Source organism: Chionomys nivalis, chromosome 1, assembly GCF_950005125.1.
Source record: "Chionomys nivalis chromosome 1, mChiNiv1.1, whole genome shotgun sequence".
Classification (NCBI taxonomy): domain Eukaryota; kingdom Metazoa; phylum Chordata; class Mammalia; order Rodentia; family Cricetidae; genus Chionomys; species Chionomys nivalis.
Genome location: NC_080086.1, coordinates 67,960,879 through 67,987,357, shown reverse-complemented (window position 1 = coordinate 67,987,357; position 26,479 = coordinate 67,960,879). Strand labels below are relative to the sequence as shown.

General features: G+C 47.8%; 2 protein-coding genes across 3 annotated transcripts in view; one reads left to right on the top strand and one right to left on the bottom strand.

Moving 5' to 3' along the window:
- The window catches only part of M1ap (meiosis 1 associated protein), an 83,215-nt gene extending 60,557 nt beyond the window's left edge, over positions 1-22,658 (top strand). The window contains exons 8-10 of the mRNA XM_057776476.1: positions 17,861-18,067; positions 21,051-21,191; positions 22,333-22,658. Of these exons, the coding sequence (XP_057632459.1) occupies positions 17,861-18,067; positions 21,051-21,191; positions 22,333-22,491 (507 nt within the window). The 3' untranslated portion in view covers positions 22,492-22,658. The remainder of the gene's footprint in view (positions 1-17,860; positions 18,068-21,050; positions 21,192-22,332) is intronic.
- A 726-nt stretch (positions 22,659-23,384) lies between these two features.
- On the bottom strand, positions 23,385-25,961 carry Dok1 (docking protein 1). Of its 2 annotated transcripts, XM_057777954.1 has the most exons (5): positions 25,878-25,961; positions 25,264-25,563; positions 25,029-25,122; positions 24,724-24,908; positions 23,385-24,560 (listed from the first exon to the last, which is right to left on the bottom strand). In XM_057777954.1, exons 1-5 carry the CDS (start codon positions 25,935-25,937, stop codon positions 23,751-23,753), a joined length of 1,449 nt encoding a protein of 482 aa, XP_057633937.1. In that variant the 5' UTR covers positions 25,938-25,961; the 3' UTR covers positions 23,385-23,750. The 2 variants fall into 2 exon arrangements, with proteins under 2 accessions (XP_057633937.1, XP_057633946.1); XM_057777963.1 differs by lacking the exons at positions 24,724-24,908; positions 25,029-25,122; positions 25,264-25,563.
- Positions 25,962-26,479: the final 518 nt, after the last annotated feature.

The following is a 26,479-nucleotide window of genomic DNA, read 5'->3' as shown; positions in this document are numbered from 1 at the left end:
GGTGCTTTCAATCCTTTTTCTTTTCTTTTTGACATATTGGAGATTGAACCCAGGATCTCACACATGCTAGGCAAACACCCTATCCCTCTCTTGGGTCCCCAACCTTCCTTCTATCTATCTATTTACTTATTTTTGTTCTGAGACAAATCTCATTTATGTTATGTTACCCAGGGAATTGAACTTAATCTGCAGCGCAAGCAAGCCTTGTATCCCAGACCTTCCTGTCTCAGCCACCCTGAAGTAGCTAGAATGACAGGCCTGAGTCTGCAATCTTAATACAATAAGATTTTTTTAAGGTAGGGTCTCATGTAGCCCAGGTCGACCTTTTTGCTGTGTGGCTGAGGATGACCTCTATGCTTTCTGAGTATTAGTGTTGTGGGCAGGAACCATCAATGCCTTGTTCAGTGCTTAGAGTACAGGAATTTTGGTGTTGGTTTTTGTATTTTGAGACAAGTTCTCTCTTTTATGTAGCCCTGGCTATTCTGGCGATTACCATATAGACCAGGCTGGTCTCGAACTCGCTGAGATGTCTCTACCTGCTGCATACTGGGATTAATAAAAACAAAAATCTGGAAAACAAGTTTGGGCAACTTGTGAAAACAGGGTTAGGGAGGTGAATAAACGTAAAAGATGAACAAAGCGCAGTTGTGAATGCCTGGATACTGGAGACTAGCCCAGCGGTGTGCAGGAGCCTGCAGCATGAGTGGAGAGAGGAGGGAACAGAGTCCAAAGGCGGCTTAGAGAGGAAAGGCTTCCCTTATAGCTGACAACCTAGCGTCAGAGGAAGCCAAGTCAGGAACGGAAGCAGAGAACACAGAGGATGCTCTCTATGGCTAGCTCAGCCTACATTTTTATACAGCCCAGGACCACCTGCCCAGGGGAAGCTATAATGGACTGGGCCCTCCCACATAAACCATTAATCAAGAAAACACCCTACAGCCTTGCTTGCCAATCAATGTCATAGAAACCGTTTCTCAGTTGCCTCTTCCCAGATAACTTTAGCTTGTGTCAAGTTGACAAGAAGCTAATGAGGGCCCCCATTTATTTTTATTGACATGTACGCATATATATCTATGTATGCATTATACATAAATCTATATATGCATGTATATCTATGTATGCATGTATATCATGTATGTATGTATATCTATGTATGCATGTATATCTATGTGTGCATTGTATATCTATGTATGCATGTATATCATGTATGTATGTATATCTATGTATGCATGTATATCTATGTGAGGGCATCTCCTCTGTTTGGCTGCCCACAGCGACCAGAGCTGGAGCTGCAGGAAGTTGAGACCTGTCTGACAAGGGTACTGGAACCAAACTGGGTCATCTGGAAGAATACCAAGAGTTCCTAACTGCTGATCTATACCCCCAGCCCCGTATTTATAAAACTTTACCTCCATCTTTCGTCTTATATTTTCACGCTTGTTTGTTCTTGTCAAATCTGGTGACTGCTCAGTTCCCAGAGCCCTTGTTGCCCTCTCCTCGCACCGATGTTTCCACTGCAGCCAACTTCTGTCTCTGACTTCTGTCTTTCTGTTAATAGCACCCACCATTGTCTAAGCCACCCACGCTTGAAACCTCAGCCACTTTCAGCTGTGGTGTCCTTCACACTCGAGTCACCCCAGGCCACATCAGTTGTCCTCTCCTAACCTGGAGATGTCCTTGTTTCCTGTCTCCAATGCTTGACTCACAATTTTTTTATAAACTCCTAACTTCCCTTACCTGACCTTCCAGTTCCATTTTACCTGGACATTGACACTAAATTACTTTTTCTTTTCTTTTTTTTTTTTTTTAACTTATTTCCTTTTTTTTTTTCCTTTTTAGACAGGGTCTTGCTGTATAATCCTGGCCAACTCGGAATTTACTATGTAGATCAAGCTGACCTTGAACTCACAGAGATCCACCTGCCTCTGCCTGCAAAATGCTGGGATTAAAGGCGTCTACCGCCATGCCCAGCTTCAGATTACCTTCTTTTTGTTTTATTTTTATGTGCATTGGTGTTTTGTCTGCACGTATGTCTGTGTGAGGGTGTTGCATCCTGGAGTTATAGGTGGTTGTGAGCTGCCATGTGGGTGCTGGGAATTGAACTCAGACCCTCTGGAGGAGCAGTCAGTGCTCTTCACTGCTGAGCCGTCTCTCCAGCCCTCATATTACCTTCTTGAAGCTACACCCACTGGTTTAGTGAGCCTTGCTTGTCCTAGTCTGCCAGCATGTTCTCTCCCCTACATCCTCACTGTGCTACTCAAATCCTGCTTTGCTTGTGCTTTAATATTGCAGCCATTTCTTCACTGGTCCGGATGCTTTCCTTGTTTCCCCTTCTCGGTGTGGTTTATGGCAGTGCCCATAAGCTAACCTTGAAGAATGGCCTTGAGTCTGTCATCTTTAGCTTCAAAATATTTTGTGTCTGCACCTAGTGTTGTAGCTTAGTGAGAGAGAACTTGCCTGGTGTGTGTGATGCCCTAGATTTGGTCCCCAGCACCACAAGCACACACATGCATATATATGCGCACACGCACACGTGAATACACACGCACACACACTATCTTGCTACTACTTGTGCCCTGTATTTCTTAGTCTAGTTAGTGTTCAAGGTCCAGCCTTATCACTCACTATCTCTTTACATAGTATATATTACAACCAAATAAATGAGAAGCATGAGATTTCTCCTTTGGTCCTCTGTTCATGCTGTCTCTTCTCTCATCTTCATGTGTTCAAATCCTGCCCTAACCTGAAAGACTCAGCTCAAATGGTGCTTCCTTAGTGAACCCTTCCCACTTGCCTTTTTTAATTAGAATTTATGTATTCTATTCCCTTTTAGAGAAAAGCATATTTCAAGTCATTTTTTTTAAGTATGTGTCCTTGATTTGACTTAAAGGTTGAGGTGTAAATGTGACTTACCCTAAAATCCGAATGGCACACTTGCCTTTTCCTGGTATTTCTGCCACTTCCCCACTTCACCAACCAAATCCTCAGCTTTAGTCAAATTTTGGCTGAGAGCAGAAATTCCCCTCTTTTGTTACCTCTATTTTTTAAAATATTTGTTTATATGCGTGGGTATGGATGTATGGGGTGATGGGTGCGTGGGTATGGATGTATGGGGTGATGGGTGCGTGGGTATGGATGTATGGGGTGATGGGTGCGTGGGTATGGATGTATGGGGTGATGGGTGCGTGGGTATGGATGTATGGGGTGATGGGGTGGAAAAGAGCTTCTCTCTGCCTTTTCATCTGAGGCAGTATCTCTCCTTGAAGTGGAGTTTGTAAATTCTAGACTAGGCAGGAAGCCAGCACGCCCCAGTGATCTTCCTGCCTCTACCCCCTCAGAGCTTGGCTATAGATCCTTGCAAGCACACCCGGCTTGTTCCATGGGTGCTGGGATCCAGACTCCAGTCCTCTGTTAAATAGCAGACACTTTAGAATTGCAGAGCCATCTCTCCTACCCCAGTACCTCCACTTTTGAGTGGTTTGAGGCAGTTTTCTAAGCTACTCTGCTGAAAATATCCCTATTGCTCAAGGAAAGCCCGTGCTTTGCATCTGATACCCTCCAGCCCTGCTCCTCGTTTCCTGGCTGTGAACTTAAGCAACAGACACATCTCTAATGATGCTGTATTTATGTATTCATTACTCTGACAAGCACACTGGCCCCATGTGGTTTAGTCTCTGCACAGATGACATGTTAAAAAAAACGTTATCCACTGACCCAAAAGTAATTTTTTAATTAATTAATGTGTTTTCAAAGAAGAGCCATCTTATAAACACAATGGTGTTTCTCAGTTCTTTCTCCTCCGCTTAATTATCTGTAACCTGGCGCTGACCCTGGGCCCTCTACACACAAGCGTGCACATGCTCAGGCTCTCACCACATCCTTGGGGCCCTGCTCCTCGCCTTCCTCCTCCCACTCAGCCACGTATTCTAAACTGGCTCTCTGACGTGAACTCCGCCTCGCTGCCAGCTCCTGTGTAAAATGATCAAGTCCAGCGCTAGCTTCTCCCATGAGCAATACAGCAGGGAGAAAGAAGGAAAGGGAGGCACGTGTGAGACCCGCTAGTAACTCTTGTCTCTGTCCTGTCTAACAGAAGCTATAAGGTGGGCCTTGCATGTCTGGGAGGGAAGATAACCAGATGTGGACAGCACCTGGCGCATATCGGCCACGTGGTTTGCAACATTATTGGTTAGTGCTTTTATAATTTCCACTTGTTTCTTCCTGTTCTCTTGGGGGTTTTTTGGTTTTTGGTTTGGTTTGGTGTTTTTGAGCCAGTGTCTCTCTCTACATAGTGCTGACTTTCCTGAAACTCACTCTGTACACCAGGCTGGCCTCAAACTCCCAGAGCTCCACCTGCCTCTGCCTCCTGAGGGCTAGTATTAAAGGTGTGCACCATGGTGTCCAGATCTTTCTGTTTTCTTCTACTATCATTACATTTATTTGTTTGCTTGCATATGTTTGTGTCTGTGTGCATAAGAGAGTGACCACAAATGTGGAGATTACAGAACTTGTACAAGTCAGTTCAAGCCTCATGACCTTTTATTTGTCTTTTGGTTTTCAAACTTGTGGTCCTTTCTTTTTTTTTTTTTTTCCATGTCTAGCACTATTTAATGAAAGCCACCCCTGTGTATAAGTGCACTGTAGAGGCTGGAGTTGGCAGAGAGGGTTCACCCTTCTCTGGACCAGGCAGATAGAGTCCTCGGGCACTGTGCTGAGTCATGGCTGGGTAGCCATCCTGCTTCAGCTCAGTCTGTCCTCAAGGTCTCAACTCTACCCACTGCCCCCACGTCTGCTGAAACACTCTCAGCTTTTCTCAAGTATTTCTGCCTCCTGACCCATATAACTCCAGCGCATCACAAATGTTCTAAGTGGAAAACTGGCTGGAGCCACACTTTACCGCACCCCACCCTACCGCACCCCCAGGTCTCCACCAAAAGATCTGCTAGTCGCTGTGTTTCCCGGCAAAAGTCTCTTAGCAGGTGGGGATCTAGATTCTGAGCTTCACCACCACTACCGCCATTCCCTTCAACTTGAATTCACATGTGCCCTCAGGGTAAATGAAGCCGTGTAATTCCCTCCTCTGTCTGGATTCTTCCCGCTCTAGAAACTGTTATGTATATTTCTTAGTCCAGTAGTCAAGGTCCAGCTTTATCTCCCATTATTTCCTTCACATAGCGTATTTTCCAACCAGATGAAGAGCGTTGCATTTCCCCGCCTTTGATCCTCCCCTGTTCATGCTGCCCCTTTCTCATCTCCCTGTATTCAAACCCTTGACAATGCCTCACTCCAAACGGCCTCTATACACGACCAAGCTTTTCTGACTGTCCTCAGAAGGAGAAGCAGCCTGCGCTGACCTCTGAATGCAGAAGTAACCCCATCACGTGCCCACTAGTCCCCTTTGCCATCTGACGACATACACAGCACATTTTCTAACTTGTCCCCGGCCAGTTAGTTGACTCCAGGTTTTCACTTTCAGGTTCGTGAACTTCCCCACAGGTGAAGGCACAGGGCGGTTGGTTCGCTGCTCCCTCTCCTCCAGCCTTAACTCAGAGCAGCTCTTCTGGACCAAATACACGCTGCAATAGTCAAACCCTCGCCATTAGTGCCACCCTGACAGACTCCACAGCTGCAAATGTGTAACTTTTCCAGCTGCGTTTTGCGCACTCTAAGCCGGAGTCACTTGCAGTCAGATGTCTGCTTTCCAGTCCCTGATAGGTTTTTCTGGGGACCACTCCATTTCTGTCTTCCCCAAAGGTTACCTTCCTTTATTTGAGTGTTTGCTTTCGTCAAAAATGCTTTACCCAGTCTTTCTGGAAGATAGGTATTCTCCAGTGTTGTGTGACATTTCTCGGGAGACATGAACAAACATCTCCTTATCCTAGATAGGAAACTGATGACAGACCGAAGCACAGATGCCACCACTGCTCAGTTTGGGAAACCAATGAGTTTTATTGGAATTACTTACAAGAGGATGGGTGACGGGTTATTTACAGGAGCAGAAATCACCAAAAGTCCACCCCAGCATGGGTGACAGCTCACAAAATCTGCAAGCCTAGAGTGTTGACTCCAGGTAACTGAGTTGATCTATGCCTCTTCCAGCAACTAAATTGCTCTCTGTTTCTTCCAGGCGGCTTGCTTGTTCTGAGCCTCCTGTAAGCAGGATATCTCCAACAGTTCTTACAGTGTGCATACATGCGTGCGTGTGTGCATGTGTGTGTGTGCACGTGCATGTGAGTGTACACACGTGTGTGCATGCGTGTGTGTATGTGCATGTGTGTGTGTATCTGTGTGTGTGTGTGTGTGTGTGTGTGTGTGTGTGTGCTTGAGGGAAAGGGGCCTAGAGAGTCTGGTCAGTTTCAGGGACTTCCTGAAGGTTTTTACTTCCCGAACTTAATGACCATCCCTGAAGGATGGAGTGTTTCACCTCCCTTAGACTATCCTGTTGTCTCACCTCCTTTCTGACTCCTGTATCTTATGGAGCTTCCCTCCAGGATGGAGGGTTTTACTCCCAGAGAAAACTACACAACATCTACAGTCTCATCAATTTCACTCTTAGATTAATCCAGATCCTAAGTGTCTGCGCCCTTACAGCGTCCTTTGATGTTTTTATAGACCTATATCTAAAAATTACCCAATTATTTTACATTTAACAAAATAAGAAGCAACTAATAATTAAATTCATCTTAATTTTAGGGAGGAAAAAAAAAAGAAGTCTCACTGCATAACCCTGGCTGGCCTGGAATTCATTATCTAGACCAAGCTGGCCTTGGATTCATAGAGATCCACATGCCTTTTCCTCTTGAATTCTGGGATTAAACATATACACTATTATGCGTAGCTAATTTTAGAAATGTAGTCCTTTATTATGCTGACTTTGTACCTAACACAGTTCCAAGTACTTTGCAAGTATTATTTTATTACCATAACCATCCTATAAAATAACTGAAAGGAAAAACATTGACTCAGGACCCCAAGGCCAAGTTCTCAACACAAAGGAGATTTATTTGCCCTAGAGGATAGAGGACAGGGAATAAGAGACAAAGTCAGAGAAAGAGGAAGAAGGAGAAGGGGAAGGGAACAAGGGAGAGGGGGCGGGGATATCTGTCCCTGCAGGCACAGAGGACCGCCCCTGGATAGAGGGGAGACGAGACAGACAGGCGTGTAAGAAAATGGCAGTTTATAAAGGTAAAATGGGCCACGGTTGTGGGGCACGCCTTTAATCCCAGCACTCGAGAGGCAGAGGCTAGTGGATCTTTGTGAGTTCGAGGCCAGCCTGGTCTACAAGAGCTAGTTCCAGGATAGGCCTCAAAACTACAGAGAAACCCTGTCTCAAAAAAAAAAAAAAAGGTGAAATGGAAAAGCCCACGTGAGGATGAAGTATTTAATTTTATTTGGGCATGTTAATAAGTCTGCCAAGGAGATTACTGGACTTCCATACTTTGATAGCTAGACCTTGGCAGTCATCCTCAGGAGGAGGGAGTGGACAAATAGTGGAAGGGACCTTGGTGGCCAGCTTGAGGAATGTAATCTACTAGTTTCTGCAAGGCAGAGGGGATGGGGGAGATGGGTGAGGCTACCAGAGCCACCTGCTCCAGTGGGCTACTCTCCCTTCTGTAAAAGCCATCTCTGGCGTGCAGATGAGGAAAGTAGGGTGCAGAGAAATGGTGGAGTCAGGACTGAACCCAGAAAGCTTGTTCCAGGCCCCAAATTTTAAACCACTCTACAGCCATGTGGAGTGTGCTGTCATGTTGATTGCAGGTGGTCTCTGAAACATTGCTTCTTGGTAGCATCCATTCAAGTCTTCCTTATTGTTTGTCAAGGAGAACCATAGGGACCTCTAGAATTTCTGGCAGTGTCCCTGGTCCTGGCTTCGTTATTGCCCTGTTCTTAGCTCCTTCCTCTAGCCAATCTCCCTCCTTAACTCATCATGTGGTCTTTATGTGCTGGTGCATTTTTGTTCTAAGTTTGCACAACAATTTTATGAAATGTGGTAGGGAATAAATACATAAGTAAATAAAACTAATTTTTACCAAGTCTTTACAAGATGAATCCATCCCTTGCCAGGAAAAAGCTGTTCCAGTCACCGAAGACTGCTGTGTAGTCCCAGTTATGTAGCTGGTGACTCACTGTCCACATCCTCGTTCCCGACAAAGTCGGGTCTGTGTGAACTAGAAAAAGAAATGAAAACACCCCCGAAGTCTTTCGGCTTCTTACTTCAAATGTCGGCGTCTCGAGAGACACATTCCTGAGTTTCCAGTCCATGTCTGCCCCAGTTGGCCACAGCAGTGACAGCGTTCCAGCCAGGACACGTCCAGCGGGAGTCTGAGCACACAGGCTATGGGCTGGTTGGGCTGTGAGTGGGGTGTGGAGATGAAAAGCCTTGGCTGTAGAGGCCAAGAGTCAAGACCAAGATTCCAAGCAGAGAGTGGGGTGATGGCAGGTCAAGAACCAAAAAAAAAAAAAAAAAAAAAAAAAGAATGAGGGCGGAGCCTAGAATCTGAAGGTTGTGTGGGGAAGAACTCTAAGGCAGCAGGCTAGCATGAGGTCCCAGGGCCTTCTGTGAGCCAGCCTAGTCTACTTTTCCTGCTTCATCTTTCACCCAGCCTTGTCTAGTCTCCATTCCAGAGACATTAATAAATTGCTAAGTGTTCTCCAAATACGCTAACTGATTTCACATGCTCACACACTGTGCTCTTGCCTCTGTCCGCCTAACAAAGTTTTATTCATGTTTCCCTGGTTCTGCTTAAATGTCTTCACTGTGAACCTTTTCCGCTCAATCAGACCTTGTCCCCACTCATTATTGGTTTGTTTGTTTATCCTTTTCCATCCCTGTGGCTGTTGTCACAGCTTTCTTGGCCCTCACAGCACCAATAATAGCATGGATTTGCACTGTAGCTCCCTGCTGTGATGACTGTCACCTTGCTGTTTTCTTAAATCAGATTCAGAAAATACAGGTTCCCATGCACCATGTTGTTAATATACTTGGTATCTACATGGATGCCTCTCCCCTGCGGTCACACCCAGAATCCTAACCTCCTAAAAGGCCTCTGGGCCTCAGCACACCCCTAGTATAGTAATGTAGACAAGGGATAAGACTTAGTCAGGGTTTCTATTGCTGTGAAGAGACACCATGACCACAGCAACTCTTATAAAGGAAGACATTTAATTGGAGCTGGCTTACAGTTTCAGAGGTTTAGTTTATTGTCATCTTAGCAGGAAGCATGACGGCATGTAGGCATGCTGGTGCTAGCAAACCAGCTGAGAGTTCTGCATCTGTTTTCATAGACAGGAGGAAGAGAGAGTCACTGGGTCTGGCTTGAGCTTTTGAAACCTGGAAGCCCACCCCCAATGGCATGCTTCCTCCAATAAGGCCACACTTATTCCAACAAGGCCACACCTCCTTGGCTTTCTGAGGTAGTGCCCCTCCCTGGTGACTAACCATTCAAACATAAGCCTGTGGGGCCATTCTTATTTAAGCTACCGTTTACCACTGTGAGTTAGAATTTTGAAGTTTTGTAGGGATAGGGTTGTTTGCTTGCCTGTTTGTTCTGAAACAGAGTCTTATACTGTAGTCTAGGTTGGCCTGGAACTCACTATCCAGCCCAGGCTGGTTTTCAACTTGTGATCCCCCTACATCAGTTTCCCATGAGCCACTACGGCAGGCAGCTATGAAGTTCCTTTTCATTTTTGTTGTTTTATTTTGGTTTTAGCACTTTGTCAAGATAAGGAAGTTCTATCCTGACTCCTAGTTTGTTGTTCGTTTTTATTGTGGAAGGTCATTGAATTTTGTTAAAAATAAATAAATCTACTGGATGATTATATAACTTTTTCTCTTCATTTTATTAGTATAGCATAATCTATTGACTGATTTTTTAAAATATTAAGCAAAGGGATTAGAGAGATAACTCAGCAGTTAAGAGCACTTGTTGCTCTTACAGAGGACCCAAGTTCAGGTCCAGAACCCTCACAGTGACTCACAGCCCTCTGTAACTACAGTTCCAGCATGTCCGATGCCTTCTTCTCACCTCCCAGACAGGCGTGCATGTGATACATAGATATACCTTCAGGCAAAACACCTATACACATTAAAACAAATCTTGTCTTTGCTTGCTGTCTCAGCTGCTGTGGATTTGTATGTGTCACTCCCCTGCTAAGTGCAGAAGGCAGTTTCCTTGTAGTCACCTACCCCTGTGGCTCGCAGTCTTTCTGCCTCTCCCCTTCACTGCCATCCCTGCGCTTCGGGTGGAGGAGTGTCATATAAATGTCCACAGTCTCTTTTTCTCTGCACCTTGACCAGTTGTGATCACTACCTACTGCAAAAAAGAAGCTTCTCTGGTGAGGGCAGAGATACACTCTAATCTATGGGTATAAAGACAACTCATCAGGAGTTGGTTTAATACTATGTCTGTAATGGTCTGTCCTGTCCCTTTAAGAGACAAGCCCCGCCTACTCCATCTCCCCCAGTGCTGAGGCAAGCTGATCTTCTACTTCCAGCCTGAGTCCTTCCCTTTCAGTCTCCTGAAGAGGCAGCTTCTACCCTCCCTACCTTCTCCCACTTCTCTCCTTACCCCTCCCCCACTCTTCTCCCCTTCCCCCCTTTCCCCTCCATAACCCACTAAATAAATACCCACTTTCTCTGCATGGTGTGCCTCTGTCTCTCACCCACCATGAGGCTCCCTGTCTGGGATCTGCTGCCCCTCGTGGCCCTGGGCCACTCCAGAACCGCAGCATTTTTACCACCACAGCTCCTCATGGCCTGCTGCCCAATGCAGCCACTCGGGGAACATCGCCGTTTTATTTTGACCATAACAATGTCCACTTAGCAGAGTAATAGAAGTAGGTTCTCCCATCGGGCCTATGCTCTGTCTAGTCATAGGTTCTTGGTCCCAGTAATGATGTCAGGTGTGGGTTCAACTTGTGAAGTGGGCCTTGTTACTTTGATGACATTCATGCCACTATGACACCAGTGGACATGACTTGCAGACCAGTTGCTGCTGCGGCCCACCCTGTTCACAGCTAAGAAAGTTGGTGGTTCCTTTTCTCCTGTCTCTCTGTAAACCCTGCCTTAGCAGGTTATCGGCAACTTTGCTGTGTTAGGTTCTAATTTCCATTCACAGTTAATGATTTTCTAACGTCTCCTGTGAGTTCCTCAGTTAAGTACAGATAGAAGCATATTGTCTGCACATATTCATAAATTCCCAAGATGCTTTCGGTACTGATTTCTAGTGGTTGAAGAACACATTTTGGAACATTTAGTCTTTTTAAATGTATAAAGGCTTGCATTGTTGTCTGTCCTGAAGAATGTTCACCTGCGAGGAGAGGACTGGGTAATCTGTTTTAGAGGGCTGGGGATCTTTTACAATGATTATGGGGGCCAGTGTGAGAGCAGAATGGTTTTATTAGTCAGATTTTTATCACTATGTCAAAATCCCTGCTATAATCAAGAGAGGGGAACTTACTTGGGATCACAGTTTCAATGTTCAGAACATAGTCCTGGGTTCAGCTGATTCTGGGCTCAGGATGAGAAAGATCACGTGGCACAGATCACTCAGTTTGTGATAGACAGGAAGCAGAGAGAGACAGGAAGGGAGACCAAGGTAAGGTCTAACTTCCAAGGACACTCCCCTAGGTGACCTATTTCCTGCAGCTAAGCCCCACCTCCTAAAGTTTCTAGCTTCTGCAGCAGGGTCCCAACGACCGAGGACCAAGATTTCTACAGACAGTCTATGGGAGTTATTTTAGATCCAAACCACGAGAAGAGTATTGGGTGCTGCAGCAGCTACTTCTCTCTTCCCGTTCCTTCCTTGCTGGGGTGAGAGAAAAAGCAAATGCTAAACAAACCCAATTTCTTTCTTGTTTCCCTTCCCATTTCCAAAGGCCCAGCATATGCTTAGCTTGGTGTTTCTTTTCCTGGGTGCATTATACCAAGGAGGTGTATCTCTTTCCACAAGCAAGGCTAAGGGGGTGTTTGTTCCCCCCTGCTCCCTGTGCGTGCCTCACTCCACACCCGGCCATGCTTCATTAACCGCAGACTAAGGTCCCTACCAGCTATAACAAATACCCAGCTGACCTCCTTGCAGGGTTTGTATGGGTGCCACTTCTACTCCTTTCAGCCCGAGGTCAGTAACCATCTCCTCTTCCTTCTCTCTGGTATCCATAATGGATGATTAAGCTATACCCAGAAGAAAGTCAGTATAACCGTAAAGAAGTTGGGGGTGGATGACCTTACTGAGGCTGAACTTGGAGTAAGGCATGCCGTTCAACCCTGCCCCATCCACACCTGCTCTGAAGAGAAGGCACCCACTTTGTGAAGTCTAAGCCACATTCTGTGGCATCTCCAATCCCAGCCTAAGCACAGGTATTTTCCCATACTGTATATTAGCTACCTTTCTTCTAGATGTGAGCAAATACAACTGACTTGAAGGAAGAGAGATGTATTTTGTCTCACAGTGAGGAGATACATCATGGTGGGGGACGTGCTCCACGAGGAAGGCTCACAGTGGCAGAAGCACAAGCTGTCTGATCACATCTTGGTGGACCAAACCAGGAATCCAGGCCAGACTATAACCCTCCACTGACTCACTTCCTTAGGCTAGGCCCCACCTCCTAAGGGTTCCCTCCCCAAACAGCTCCACGGACGGGACCACAGCAAACACGAGCCCATAGGAGATATTTTATATCCATAGCATCATATCTTCCTTCTGGTAAGTTCAGCATCTAATTCGTGCTCTTTTCCTTAGAACCAGTCAAAGTATATTAGAAAGAACTTAGCAGTTGTTTACCTACGGTCATTAGCACTGTTCCCCTCGAGGACCCCAAAGGCTGCTGGTTTTGAGACGTTCCCAAGTAGTGCTTTTTCTCAGCTTCAGATACCTGCTGTGGCAGTTAGTCATACTTGCTTTTCCTAACAGGTCAACCCATAAATTAGCTAACACCCTGGACCTCAAGTCTCTAGTGCCATAAACCACTACCCAGAGGAGAAGCTAGAAATCTACTGTCCTAAACGGGAGCCTTAAAGTTCAGCTTCCTCCCACTCTCTCCAGGTGCTCCTGGGAATTGAATACAAATTAACATTGCCATCTAATACAAACATATTTATTTCTCTTCCAGAGTTTTCTGACAATCTCTTTCTGTCTCCAGCCCATAAATTTTAAAAATATTCTATAGCCAGGCGGTGGTGGTGCCGGCCTTTAATTCCAGCACTTGGGAGGCAGAGGCAGGCAGATCTCTGTGAGTTCAAGGCCAGCCTGGTCTACAAGAGCAAGTTCCAGGACAGGCTCCAAAGCTACAGAGAAATCCTGTCTTGAAAAACCAAAAAAAAAAAATTATAAAATTATTTAAGCAGCAAAAAGCAAATCTTCTTGGTCCTCTGATGGTCCCAGTGTTAGCAGGGACTTCTGAGACTTCTGTCTTTCCTCTGTCTTTGCTACATACCAGCTGACTACAGAGTCTTAGCTGTCGTCTCAGGTTGGTCGACTCGAAGTCCAGTAGCCAAAGGTGTTATGTGTGCAGCACTCAGAGATTCTTAGCAAGCCCATAGTGTAATAGAGATTATTCTTCTTTAATGATGAGATCCAAGAAACATCACATGCCATGCTCCCTAGCTCATTTGTCTCAGTGGCAAGATATCTCATGCTTAGTTAAGTCTTGTGCACACAGTTGACATTATCAGTTTGTTTAGGACTGAGAACTTTTCTGGGCACTGGACAATCGTTCCTAAATATAGACCAGTCAGAAGAGTGGATCACGTGACATCTTAGATAAACATCCCTTACAAGCTTCCCCTTACTCAATTATAAATGCCAAGAGGACACAGTATCTAGTGAGTTTCTACACACCTAGTGCTTAGAACCTAATAACTATTCAATAAAAAAACTTTATATGCATAAATGTTTTACCTGTATGTATGTGTATGAACCTCCTGAATGCCTAGTGCCCATGAAGATCACAAGATGTCAGATCTCCTGAAACTGGAGTTACAGGTGATTGTGAACACCAGGGTGCCAGGAGCTAAACCTAGGTATTCAGTTCTGCAAGTGAGCCATCTTTGCAGCACCCCACTCAATAAATTTTTAACAAACTTACAAATGCCTAGATTGATACAAAAAGAAGTTTGAAAAACAATGATGATTAAAATCCTGAACCCTAATCAGAAGTTACCTTAGTCAGTGGAAGCTAAGCAATTGTCTAGTCTTCCCTCAGACTTAGCAAGGTTGTAGAGTAGGCAAATACCCTGACAAGCACATACACCATAATTTTAATATTATTTGCTCCTAGCTTGATGGATTCAGTAAGCCTCAGATGGACTTTGTATCACAGTTTGAATCTGTTCTTCAGGGGGAAAACTCTAGATATAAGAAAGATAGTATCAGCATATGAAGTTCTTTCTACTATTATTTTTATTTGTGTGTATCGGTATTTTGCCTGCATGTGTGTCTGTGTGAGGGTGTCAGATCCTCTGGAACTGGAGTTATAAACAGTTGTAAGCTGCCATATGAGTGCTGGGAATAGAACCCAGGTCCTCTGGAAGAGCAGTCAGTGCTCTTAACTGCTGAGCCATCTCTCCAGCCCACATATGAACTTCTAAGGTCTCCACATGCTCTTCACACAGTGCCTGGGGCTGGGTAAGCATTCCACTGTTGTATATTATTATTATTATAGTTACAGTTAGCTTTCCCATGCCTGGATCACCCATCTCCACCCATGCTTTTCTTGAGGAAGCATCATGCTTCTCACCTATCTTCATCCGAGATTTTATTTAAGAGGCACCATACTTCCCTTATCAGCCCATGACTGTCAACCACAAGAATAATCAGTCACAGCTTTTCTTCTTGGACACATGAGCAGGTTCCCTGCCCCTTGCCAAAGACTACCAGACTCTGTGGTATTCTGTGCTGTGTGGTTTGATGACACTGAGTTAAGATGGCAGAGATTTCCCTCCTCCCTCCGAAGCCACCAGCAGGTGTTAGATGACTCCCTGTGTCACTTTCTCTTGTCTTCCACAAAGTACTGATGGGTGTGGTGCTATTTTGTTTGTAATCTAACAAATAAACCTTGCCTGAAGATCAGAGTACAAAGCTAAGCCACTAGTTAGCCATAAAAGACCAGGCAGTGGTGGCCCACACTTTAATCCCACCTCTCGGGAGACAGAAGCAGATGGAGTCTGTGAGTTCAAGGCCACCCTAGGCTACACAAGATTGAATCTGCCTAAAAGAGAAACAGAATTCATACAAAGGTGATCCCAGCACTTGGGATCCCATGTCTTTAATCCCAGCACTAGGGAGGTGGAGACAGGAGTGATATGGCTGGGCAGAGAGAGGAATATAAGGTGGAAGAGACAGGAGCTCAGATGCAGTCAAGATTCGGTATGGAGATGCAGTTTGAGGATTCATAGAAACAGGATCGTCCCTTAGGTCTGAATATTGGTAGAGGTAAGAACTCTAGTGGCTGGCCGCTCTGCTTCTCTGACCCTTCAACTTTCATCTCCTAATATCTGACTCTGAGTTTTTATTATTAAGAACAATTAGAATTCATGCTACAGAAGGTCCCTTTCCCATGGTCTTCCACTCAGCACTGATGGACAGTCCCTTTCTCGTGGTCTTCCACTCAACACTAATGGTCATTTTCCCATGGTCTTCCACTCAGCACTGATGGATGGTCCTTTCCCATGGTCTTCCACTCAGCACTGATGGTCCCTTTTCCTGTTGTCTTCCACATCGTTCTTATATTAGAATGATAGAACTAGTAAGGGTTTGTTGTTCCCCATGTTGTGTAACTGGGAAACTGTTACATTTGTGCCAGAGATGATTAATGGTCTCTGCCAGCAAGAGGACATAACTTACCGATGACTATGACCATTTGACTCCATGTTTCTTGGAGATTTGTGGTTTTCCTTGAAAAAGGACCCAAGAAAGTTGCCTTGTTTCCATCTCATAAAAAAAGGGTGTGCCTACAAATTCATTTGTAAATGCTTGTCTCGTCTTCCTGTCTGGGTGCTAACCTCTGCTGTCTCTGTGGCATGTGACATTCACAGAGCCACTGCCCACAGGGTCTAGCACCTCACTTTGTTCTGTGGACTCACCGAGTTGATCTCAAGGGTCCTGTCCCCACCCACTGTCTTGCTGTACTAAAACTTTCCCCTGTACACTTCCTCTTTCTCTTCTTGGTCTGCAGGCTACTTCAGCCTCTTCTTAAACCTTCACTGGGTATTCCAGGGGCATCCCCACAGTCATCCATCCCATCCCAACTGCCTTCGGTGCCAACACCACCAGACTTTATTCTCAAAATAAGACCCTATGTCCCTCACCATCCTCTACACACCTCCATTTCAAGACTAACTTTAAGAATTAGGGGTGGGAAGAATAGCTCAGTGGTGGAGTGTTTGTTTAGCATGTGGGAGGCCCGACGTTTCATTTCTAGTGACACACAAAAAAAATTAAAAAGAAAGAGAGGCTGGAAAAATGCCTCAGTCAGACCTGAGTTTGATCCCTAGAACAACCCACATTAAAAAAAATTACCATTGTGGTACATGTTTATAATCCCAGTGATGGAGAGGCAGAAACCAGATAGCTAGCCTAGCCTACTGGGTGAGTTCCAGGCCAAAGAGAAACCCTGTTTAAGAAAACGACACCTGAAAAATGACACCTGAGGTTGTCCTACACACACACACACACACACACACACACAATTATAATTCTTGGAACCAGGCATGGTGAGTCACCCCAGCACAGGGTGTTGGAGCAGCCTAGCAATAGTGAAGCCTGGGCTACAGTAGTGAGTTCTTAGATAACTGGGGTCACAAAGCAAAAACTGTCTTGGGAGGGAGGTTGCTTAATGTTATCATATTAAATTTCTGGTACAAAAAATATATTTACAAAGAATTGTAATTCTAGAAAGAATTGTTCTTTTGTTTGTTTTTGTTTTCTGGAGAGAAGGTCTCATGTATAGGCCCAGGCTGACCTTCAAGTGGTGAGCCTCCAGCCTCCATCTCCTGAGTACAGGGATTAAAGGTAAATACCCCCACACCCAATAGTAAACAAAAATCTGAGGTAGAAGAGATGGGTCAGTGAGTAAAACCAGTAGCTGTGCAACCCTGCCCATTCAAGCTCAATCCAAGCACTCTAGTCCATTTTATTTTGTTTTATTTTATTTTATACATATTTTGCCCACGTGTACATCCAAGCACCACTTGGGTGCCTGGTGCCCAAGAAGGCCAGAAGAAACAGGTATTGGATCCCCTGGAACTGGAAGTACAGATGGTTGTGAGCCACCATGTGGATCCTGGACATTGAATCCAGATCCTCTGGAAGAGCAATCAGTGCCTTTAACTGCTGAGCCATCTTTCTAGGCCCTGGTGGCATGTGTCTTTAATCTATGGCAAGATAGGAGTGGAGATAGGAAAATTACCCAGAAGACTGTGGGTCAGCTAGCCTAGAATATATTTCAAAAACAAATATCTTGCTACAACAAGGTGGAAGGTAAGAACCAAGTTCCAAATCTTGTCCCCTGACATACACACACCATGGCACATGCATGCCTGCACACACACTCACATAAATTACATACATACAACATACACAAGATTATCATTTTTTTTTAGACTCTACACTTAGTATTTAATAGTCTGATGTCTAACTAGAATGAACTCACTTCAAGCTAAAGAACATTTAGTTTGTATCTTCCCCAAAACCTTTTGGGTATTCTCTCGGGCATATCCTAAACCAGGCAGGAAGAACAGTAATGGTGCTTTTAGGAACTCCTCCCTTTTAAAGGCCTCCTTGACACTCCAAAGAGAACTCAGAATCTGCAGTCGGGGCTGTCCTCAAAACAAGCCAAAGACTGAAGATGTGTGTCCTTGTTGCAGAAAAGAGATTGGCTGCTGTTGGCCAGAGGGGAACCCCAGATCCCCAGACGCAACCAGAATGTCCCTGCCAGCAACTTCTATGTGATCACGCCGTCTCAGTCTCTCACACTGCTGGCGAAGTTGGTGGCCACCAGGGAACTGATGCTGCCTGGCTTCTTCCCCCCGCTGTCCGAGGAGCCACCTGAAGACAGCCTAAAGGTCATAGAGGCAAGTGAAGCCTGTGTGTCTTGGAGTTCTATTGCTGCGAAGAGAAACCATGACCAAGAAATTCTTATAAAAAGAAAGCATTCAACTGGGGGTTTGCTTACAGTTTCAGAGGCTTAGTCCATTATCAATGTGGCGGAGAACATGGTGGCACACATGGCACTGGGGTAGTCGTTGAGAGCTACATCCTAATGCTCAGCAGAGAGACACTGGGCCTGCTGTGGGCTTCTGAAACCTCAAAACCCACTCCCAGCGACACACCTTCTCCAGCAGGGCCACATCTCCTAATCTTTCCAAAGTATTCACCAACTGGGGATTGAGCATGCAAATATATGAGCCTTCGGTAGTCAATCTCATTTAAACCACCATACCATGGGGAAATAGAGCAGAGCTTGAGAAAGGCGTGAGGGAGAAAAACAGTCATAAGGAAGAGATGGGGAGCAGGCAGGGTTTGTTGCGGCCATCAGAAATAAAAACAAAAGTAGAAAATGAAGTGGGAAGAAGGCAATGGTCTGATTAAAGCAAAGATTAATTGAGAAGCAAGCCTAGTTTGAGGGAGAGATTTGTGCAGAGAGTTGAGAGAGAAATGGGCCTTGACATAGGCAAGTAATTTGGAATTAGTGCCATCCATTTTAGAAGATCCCATAGACATGGGCACATGCATGAACATGTACACACACACATACCCCTAAGGATACCCACAGAAACACTGACCTGAGCTAGTGGGAGCTCACCAACTCTGGACTGACAGCGGGGGAACATGTATAGGCCTGAACTAAGCCCTCGAATGTGGGTGACAGTTGTGTGGCTGGGGCAATCTGTGGATTCACTGGCAGTGGAACCAGGATTTATCCCCAGTGCTTAAATTGGCTTTTTGCAGCCCATTCTCTTTGGAGGTATACCTTGCTCAGCCTCAAAGTGATGCCAGACTTTGTTGACTTCCCATGGGAGGTCTTACCCTCTCTGAGGAGTGGTTGGGGAGTGGGGTGAGTGGAAGGTGGGGGAGCGGGAGGAGATGAGGGAGAGGGAACTGGGATTGTAAAATGAGAAAAAATTATTTGGTGGCCTTGTAAAGACAGACCAACTATGCATTATATATATTCATAGGATGGGCTTCTTGATAGAGGGACGATAAAGGTGATTAGAGAAGACAATCCCAGCACTTGAAAGAATTGCAGAGTTTAGGGAAGAAATGTAATTCTATGTAGGTTCTTTTTCTTACTGGTTTTCTTTAGGTATAGATGATCATACTATACACCTTATGATAGACTTGCCACCACCTCCTTGAATCTTATGCCCATGAAAACATGTGCTTTGTACAAAAAATGGATATTTTTGTCATTCTGTATTTTAAAATGAACATACTGTGTTTGATGTCAAACACATGAAAAAATCTTACCTATGGTATCAAATTCAACATAATAAATTAAGAGAAAAAATATATATGTAGCACAAATAATAAAAACCCAGAGCCTTATATTGGGGTTCAACCCGAAAACCAGAAAATCAAGGCAGCCAAGTCACTAGAGAAGTCTTACCTCTACCAAGGCTGAGTGACTGACCGCAGACTAAACCAACTAAGTCTCTCTCCTCCCATTTTATATTCCCTCTCGTGCTGGGATTAAAGACGTGTGACTCCCTAGGACTGGGGTTAAGGTATGAGCCACCACCACCTGGATTTATTTCTGCATTGATCTTGTGTAGCCCAGGGTCACCTTGAACTCACAGAGGTCCATCTAACTCTGTCTCCCAAATCCTGGTGTGTGCCACCATTGTCTGACCTCTAGTAGCCTCTGGTCTTCAGGCAAGATTTATTTATCAAAATGCACAATATATCAGTGCATACATAATATATATATATATATATATGTATAATTTAAATGAGTTTCAACAGGTAGCTAGCTGTGAAGGGAAAAGGGCAAGTATCCCAGCAGCCAGGGGAGGAAGTCCAGACAGGCAGTTCAGGTCCAGGAGTTGAATTTGATTTGTTTAGCTTGGTTAGGAGTGCCCTTTGCAAAAGCCAGCCATCATGACCCTCCTGTCATCTGCACTTGCCTTGGAGAGGGGACCATGAGGAGCACCACAGGGAGGAGGGATCAAAGGAGTGGGAACAAAGGGATGATGGCCAATAAGGGAGATGTGGGTGGACTTTCATGTCTTCAAGTGTTCGTTATGGTGTTCGAGTGTGTTCATGCCAAGCCTCTAGACAGATGGCAGCATGTCTGTGACTCCACCTGTGCACCTGTGTGACACTGTAGTCCTGTCATATGCGTGCGCATTCCTGTGCTCTGGGCCTCTGCTGGGGAAAAGGAGTACAAGTCTCCACCTCCTCCCTCTCTACTCTCCCTCCCCTCCTCTCTGTGTCTGCGCCCCTCAGGTTAGGGTGACAGAGGAGGCTCTGGATGGGGAGAATGGGAACCACAGTCACAGCTGGCTCCCGGCTGAGGAGCAGAAGGACAGAGCCGGGGATTGTGCTCGCTGCTTGGCAGCTAAGAGGTGGGCAGGAGTGCCGTGGTTCCCTGGCGGGTCTCACTTCAGGGCCAGCGGCTCCTGGCACAGGATGTTGTGGCCGGAAAACCTAACTACTCAGGAATGCTGTGCTCCAATGTCCTCCTGCTGTGCCCCACTCACCTCTGGCTGGGAACTCCCCGTACTTGTTTTAAGGCCTGGAGCACCCCTACCCTACGTGTAACCTGGAGACACACCTCCCCTTCCTTCCACACTGGACCCCTTGTACCTCTGGGAGAGTTCTGGTTTTTCTCAGAATCCAGCATCCCTTCCTGGGGCCAATATTAAGGGCTTCAGAGTCTCCCATCTCCCTCTACTCCTTCGCCTGAAACAGCACATCCTCGTGGGGCGGAACACCAATGGGACTCAGCTGTCTCAGCCTCAACCGCAGGCTGGGGCCCTCCCCTCCCCCAGCCTCTCAGGACTCGAATTCCATGACTTTGAGTTCCCGGAATAAAATGCCTCCTCTCCTCCTCAGAGCACACTAGACGGCCTGGAGCTGGGAACCACCTACAACCCCCTGCAAGTTGAGAGCCACCTGTACTCACATCTGAGTAGCACCTATGCCAAGCCTCAGGGACGCCTCTCCACAAGCAGGGAGAGCAGGGGCCTTAGAAAGGTACCTCTCCCTCCTTCCCCAATCCTTCCCTTTAGCCTCCCATCCCCTTTGTGCCCTGGGTCTAAGAGAGTCCTTTATCTCCACCCTGCAACAGCAGCAGTTGTGGGAGGGAGGGGGTCGGTTGGTTTGGGTTCTGGTTTGGTTTCCTGAAACTGGGCTCATGATGTAACATTATAGCCCAGACTGATCTTGAGCTTGCCCTCACCTCGCTTCAGCCTCCTGAGGTCACCACGCCTGTGGCTTAGGTATTCTGTCTGTGACTCTTAGTCATCCACTACCTGTCTTGTTATGCATACAGGCCACACTGGAACTACAGCCCTCTCTTTGGGGAAAAAAAAATTAAAAATAAGATTAACAGGCTGACAGGGAGGCGGAAGTAGAACCGCCTAAGGGAAGGGAAAGGATCTAGAGCTTCAGGCTTTCTGACCAGAGCTTCGGCTCCTATCACTAATCACAACACCAGCAAGGGAAGCCCCGCTGAGGACTGGTGAGGAAACAGACCTGGACCAGTACCTCAAAATGGGGCTCCAGAGAAAAGGCTTAAAGCCAGAAGCCAAGCGTGGTGGCTCATACCTGTGTCGCAGCACTCAGGAAGCTAAGGCAAGAGGATTGTTGTACCTCTGAAGCCAAACCGACTATTGTATTAAGGGTTCCCTTTTTGAGACAAGGTTTCTCTGTAGCTTTGGAGCTGCTTCTGGGAGTAGTTCTTGTAGACCAGGCTGGCCTTGAACTCACAGAGGTCCTCCTTCCTCTGCCTCCTAAGTGCCAGAGATTAAAGGTGTGTGCCACCACCACCTGGCATTAACATTTCCTTTTGCTCAGTGGTTTTTCCTGGTTTCTCTGTAACTGAGCATTTAGGAAAAACTTCCATTTTTGTCTCAGCTAAAATTGCAGGATGTTTCTGAACTCCAGAAGTAGTAGCAATGGCCAGATGAGGGCTTGGAGGGCAAGCTGGCAGAGAAGGGCATTGGGCAAGGAGATGGTACTGCAGCCTAGGGAATGCAGTCACTACCCTGGGCCTTCAGGGTGCCGCTCTAGAAATGAGATCTGGGAAGGAATTGGGACCAGAGTCTGGCAGAGACAGTGACGAGAATGTGGATACTGTCTGGTCTGGATACAAGACTCCCGTTGTCCTTTGCAGAGTGGACAGTCCCAGACCAACAGAGTTCGAACAACGGTGGTCCCCCTGACAGTGGCTCCAGCCCCACGTAGAGCTCCCAAGATGTCAGCAGCCAACAAAACTTCCTCGGGAACCTTCCTTCCCTCTGACTCAGAGGAAGAGTATCCTTCTCAGACCTAAGCCTCCAGCACCAGGACACAGCCACACCGCACAGGATGGCTGCCTGAGTGCGGATCTGCCTGCTCTCCATCTGAGCCTCCCCACTTCTGTCCCCAGTACTGCCATTGCCCAACTTGGGGCTGAAAGCAGTACACCGAGGCCTGTCTTTGGTCCGGCAGGGATTTTCTTCCTCTTTTGGGTTATTTGATAGTGTTGACACAAATAAATGTCCAGTAAGCCTCTACCATTGTTAGGAGCATTGCTAGGCCAGAATTTCTTCCTGCAGCTTTGTGTAAGAAGGTGGATGAGCTTGGGTCACCCTTGGGGAAACTGCAATTCGAGAATCACGGTGAGGTTTTCACAGCTCAAGAAAAATGAAGACATTGGAACCTGCACCCTGGTCCAGAAGAGTACCCTTCCCAAACCGCCCACAGCAGTTCCTTCAGCGTCAGACATTCGGTCCCTGTAGGCAAGCTTGTGTCTGCGGAGCGGACAGGGCGCTGTCTGGTGCCCAGTAGAAGGGAGAGGACACTGTGAAAGAAGCCTTCTCCCTGTCCCATCTCCTCTCCCCACACCTGCCTACCTTCCTGTCAGATCCTCTGAACTACAGAAACATAGCTACCATTTGTCAAGTCCCTTCCCTAGGCTTTGGATGACATTCAGTGCTCGCGAAATGTATCCATTTCAATGCAAGCTGAGCCAAATTCTCCCCTTGGTGGAAGGACTGCGGAGGAAAGTTAAGGATCATGGCTAGCAGACAACTGACCCAGGGCCACCACACTGCAGACTTCATTTCGCTGGGGCCCTTTCCTTCTTCCCCGGCCCCCAACATCTTTCTGGTCCTTGTCCTGATCCCTCCACACCCCTCCCAGCACATGGCCACTGTGTCTATTCACACAGAGAAACTGTTTCAACCCAAAGTGGCTTTAATGAGATTTGTTTTATAAATTAAAAATATATCTGGCAAAGAACAACACAAGAGTTAGGATCCACACTGGCCTCCCCAGAGTGTATCCTCTGACTAGGGGTCCCTTCCACAGGCCTAGTCCATGAGCCATCCATTCCTTAGCACCACGAGCCTCCCCACAAGCCTATCTCTTGTCCTTCTCATCTGTTCTACTTCTGTGACTTCCTGGAGCTGGCCATCCCTTGATGCCTCTGGTCCCCTAGCATTAACATAGGCCCCTCCCACCCTCTGGTTCCTGCTGGTTATAACAGGTTTGATTTTCAGTGCCCATGAACTATCAGCATGAACTCCCCGTGAACTATCGGCAGCTGCCTCAGGTGGAGCCCTCCGACTTGACCCCTCCCCTGTCATTCCCTACTCTAGAAAGCCCACAGTCCCAAGTCCCTGAGGTCCCACTCTTCTGGACCTTGCTGTACAGAGCTGTGTCTAAGCTGTGGCCTTTGCTGCCACTGCCACCTGTGGGACCAGGTTCAGGAAGGACCAAGCCCTGCGGCTTGGGGGCAGGCACAGGCTTCGAGCTGCGAGGAGGTGGCACAGCATAGTCATCCGTAGCAGGGTTGTAAGGGAGCTCATAGCCTTCCTCCTTCGCCCTAGCCTGGCACCACCATGCATCCTTGGGCTCCTGAGGCAGATCATAAAGGCCCCGGGTAGGGGCTGGGGCCAGGCCCTCAGGTTCATCATAGATGGGGTCCTCTTTGGAGTCCGTCAGCTTGGTTTTCTGCAGCTGGTGCTGCACGTGCCCATACAAGTCCCAGTAGAGAGGTTTCTTTGCGTGCACCCCCTCCCCTGCCCTAGCAGGGGTGCTGCCCAGGGGGTCCGAGTAGAGAGAGTCCTGAGAAGGGCCTGGGAGAATTCGCAGGGAGTCTAAAGGCTCAGCATATAGGGCCGGGGGGCTGCCCAGGGGCTCCTGAGGAACAGGAGAGGAAACCACCTTCCCCTCGACCTCCCCTTCATGGGAGTCAGTTCTGAGGACATCTTGTCCCTGTCCCACCTTTCCTTGGGCTTTCTGCTGCTGGATGGCGGCCTCAACTGCCTGAAAGATGTCATTTCCCTGTGCAGTCTGGAAGGTGAAGGTCCCAGGGCCAGAGGGGCAGCGGCGGCCCGCTTCAAAAGAGAACATTACCTGGGGGTGTGAAGGGAAACACGTTACGAGTGCCACAAGAGATGCCCACAGGTCTGACCAAGTTAGTGTACCTGCAGAGAAGAGACCACCTGGGGACGGAATTGGTGGCTTACAGCTACCCTACGCCCTCTCTGACAATCATCCTCCCAGAAAGCCCCTGCACCTTGTCCCGGCCATAGCGTCGCAACAGAGTGTAGGGCCAGAAAAGGAGCGGCTCCAGTATTTGACTTTGGGCCCCCAAAGTCAGGAGGGTCAACTTCTCGGCCTCCACCCTCAGTATGTAGGAGCCTTGCAGGCCACAGCGTTCAGAAGCCTCGGTCCTCTGCGTGGTTACCCAGAACTGGGAGCCTGGAAGGAACACACAGAAAGGGGAAGGAGCGCTGGGGCAGGCTAGGGACTCGGTAGACTCCAACACTACCTCCCCAAGAGCACATCCTTTCCCCCACTCCATTCATGCCAGGCATCTACCTTCCCAGGTGGGGCTGTACAGTGAATTTTCCAGCATCTCCAAGGCAGAAAACTTAGGCGGGTTCTCGGTCTGCGCCAAAGCCCAGCCGCCTTTCTGCGGAAAAAAGGCACATAGAGAACCTTATATAGAATTCCCTTGGGTCTGGTGTAGGTGCAAAGAGGTCCAGTGCCGCTCTAATAGCCCCATTCTCGTAGGGTCCCTTAGGCCCAGGGCAGCTCACCCCCAACCCCTCACCGGAAAGGCGTTTCTGCATAAAGTTTGCACCCAGGCAGCGCTGGACGGGGCGTCCGCCGCCAGCAGGTGCGAGCGCTGCGCGGTGTCCAGGCGGAAGGCAGTGGCGCCGGGCTCTGGGGGACTCTCCACAGACACAGGGGCCACGCTCACACACTCAGCCAGGCGGATCATCTTGCAGTCCAGACGGCGAGAGCCGCCTCGACCCCCTCCAGAGCTCGACCCCTTGTGGTCAAAGAACTCCAGCCGCGCTACACCGTGAGGACTAGCCGGGTAGAGCACAGCCCAGGTTTTCCTCCACCTCTGGGAAAAAACGAAAGACGCGGTAGTGCGCGGCAGCACGCGCCCCACGGGGAAGAAGAGACCCCATGCAGGCCGATCTGAGCCTGTGGTTTCCCAGGCAGGGACACTTTCCCAAAGATAATACCATCCCAACTCCGCACCAAGAAGGGCACAGCCTGGGGCTTCAAAGGGAACGTCGTGGGGCTCTACAATTGCCCTCGCGGCGTTCCGACCTGCTTCCGGCCCCTTCCCTCTTTCTGAATACTTTCACCCACTTCTAGTCCAGAGGGGTTTCTCCATCCCCCACGCCACACACAAACACATACACACACTACCTTGGTCCCAAAGCGCTGACTCTGCAGAAAGAGCGGACCCTCCATCACAGCCCCTTCCATGGCCCGGGCGGTTCCTTCCGCGCTTCCTGGCCCGAGGGCGGGGGGGTGGGGCGGGGCGGGGCTGCAGGGTGCCGGAGGCGTGCCCGCTCCTCGGCCCCTGCGGCGATGATGGGGGTTGGAGGAAGAGGAGCCTGCAGGAAGAAGTCAGGGTGCCCAGATAAACTAACGGGGGCCTTTATCCTACTGTTCGCACAGTGGTGCCACTCAGGGAAGCTGTGATTCCCAACCAGAGGGCCGTGGTGCCTGGGAGGTGGGGGGCTGAGACTGATGTCAGATGCTTAACGTGACATCAGAGTGAAGGCCGTGACATCACCCGCAGGCCCCCGGGGCCACCACAACGACTACGGGGGCCCTCGGAACATTAGTTCCCCTTGCGGGACCAGTTCCCATGGCCCAGCCCTGGAGCTGAACTGGACTGTTGATACTCTGCCTAGCGGGGGATGTGAAGGAACGGCTGGGGGCTGGAAAGTTTCCCGCCTCCACAGGGGCCGATCCCGAAACGGTTTGCAAGTCTAGCACCCTGACGGCGTCTGACGGACCTC

Excerpts from the sequence above, each read along its gene's own strand:
- Dok1 (XM_057777954.1), bottom strand. The coding sequence starts at position 25,937 with ATGGAAGGGGCTGTGATGGAGGGTCCGCTCTTTCTGCAGAGTCAGCGC. Across the intron at positions 25,123-25,263 it reads TATGCAGAAACGCCTTTCCG|AAAGGCGGCTGGGCTTTGGC; the intron begins GTGAGGGGTTGG and ends TTTTTTCCGCAG. Across the intron at positions 24,909-25,028 it reads GTACAGCCCCACCTGGGAAG|GCTCCCAGTTCTGGGTAACC; the intron begins GTAGATGCCTGG and ends TGTTCCTTCCAG.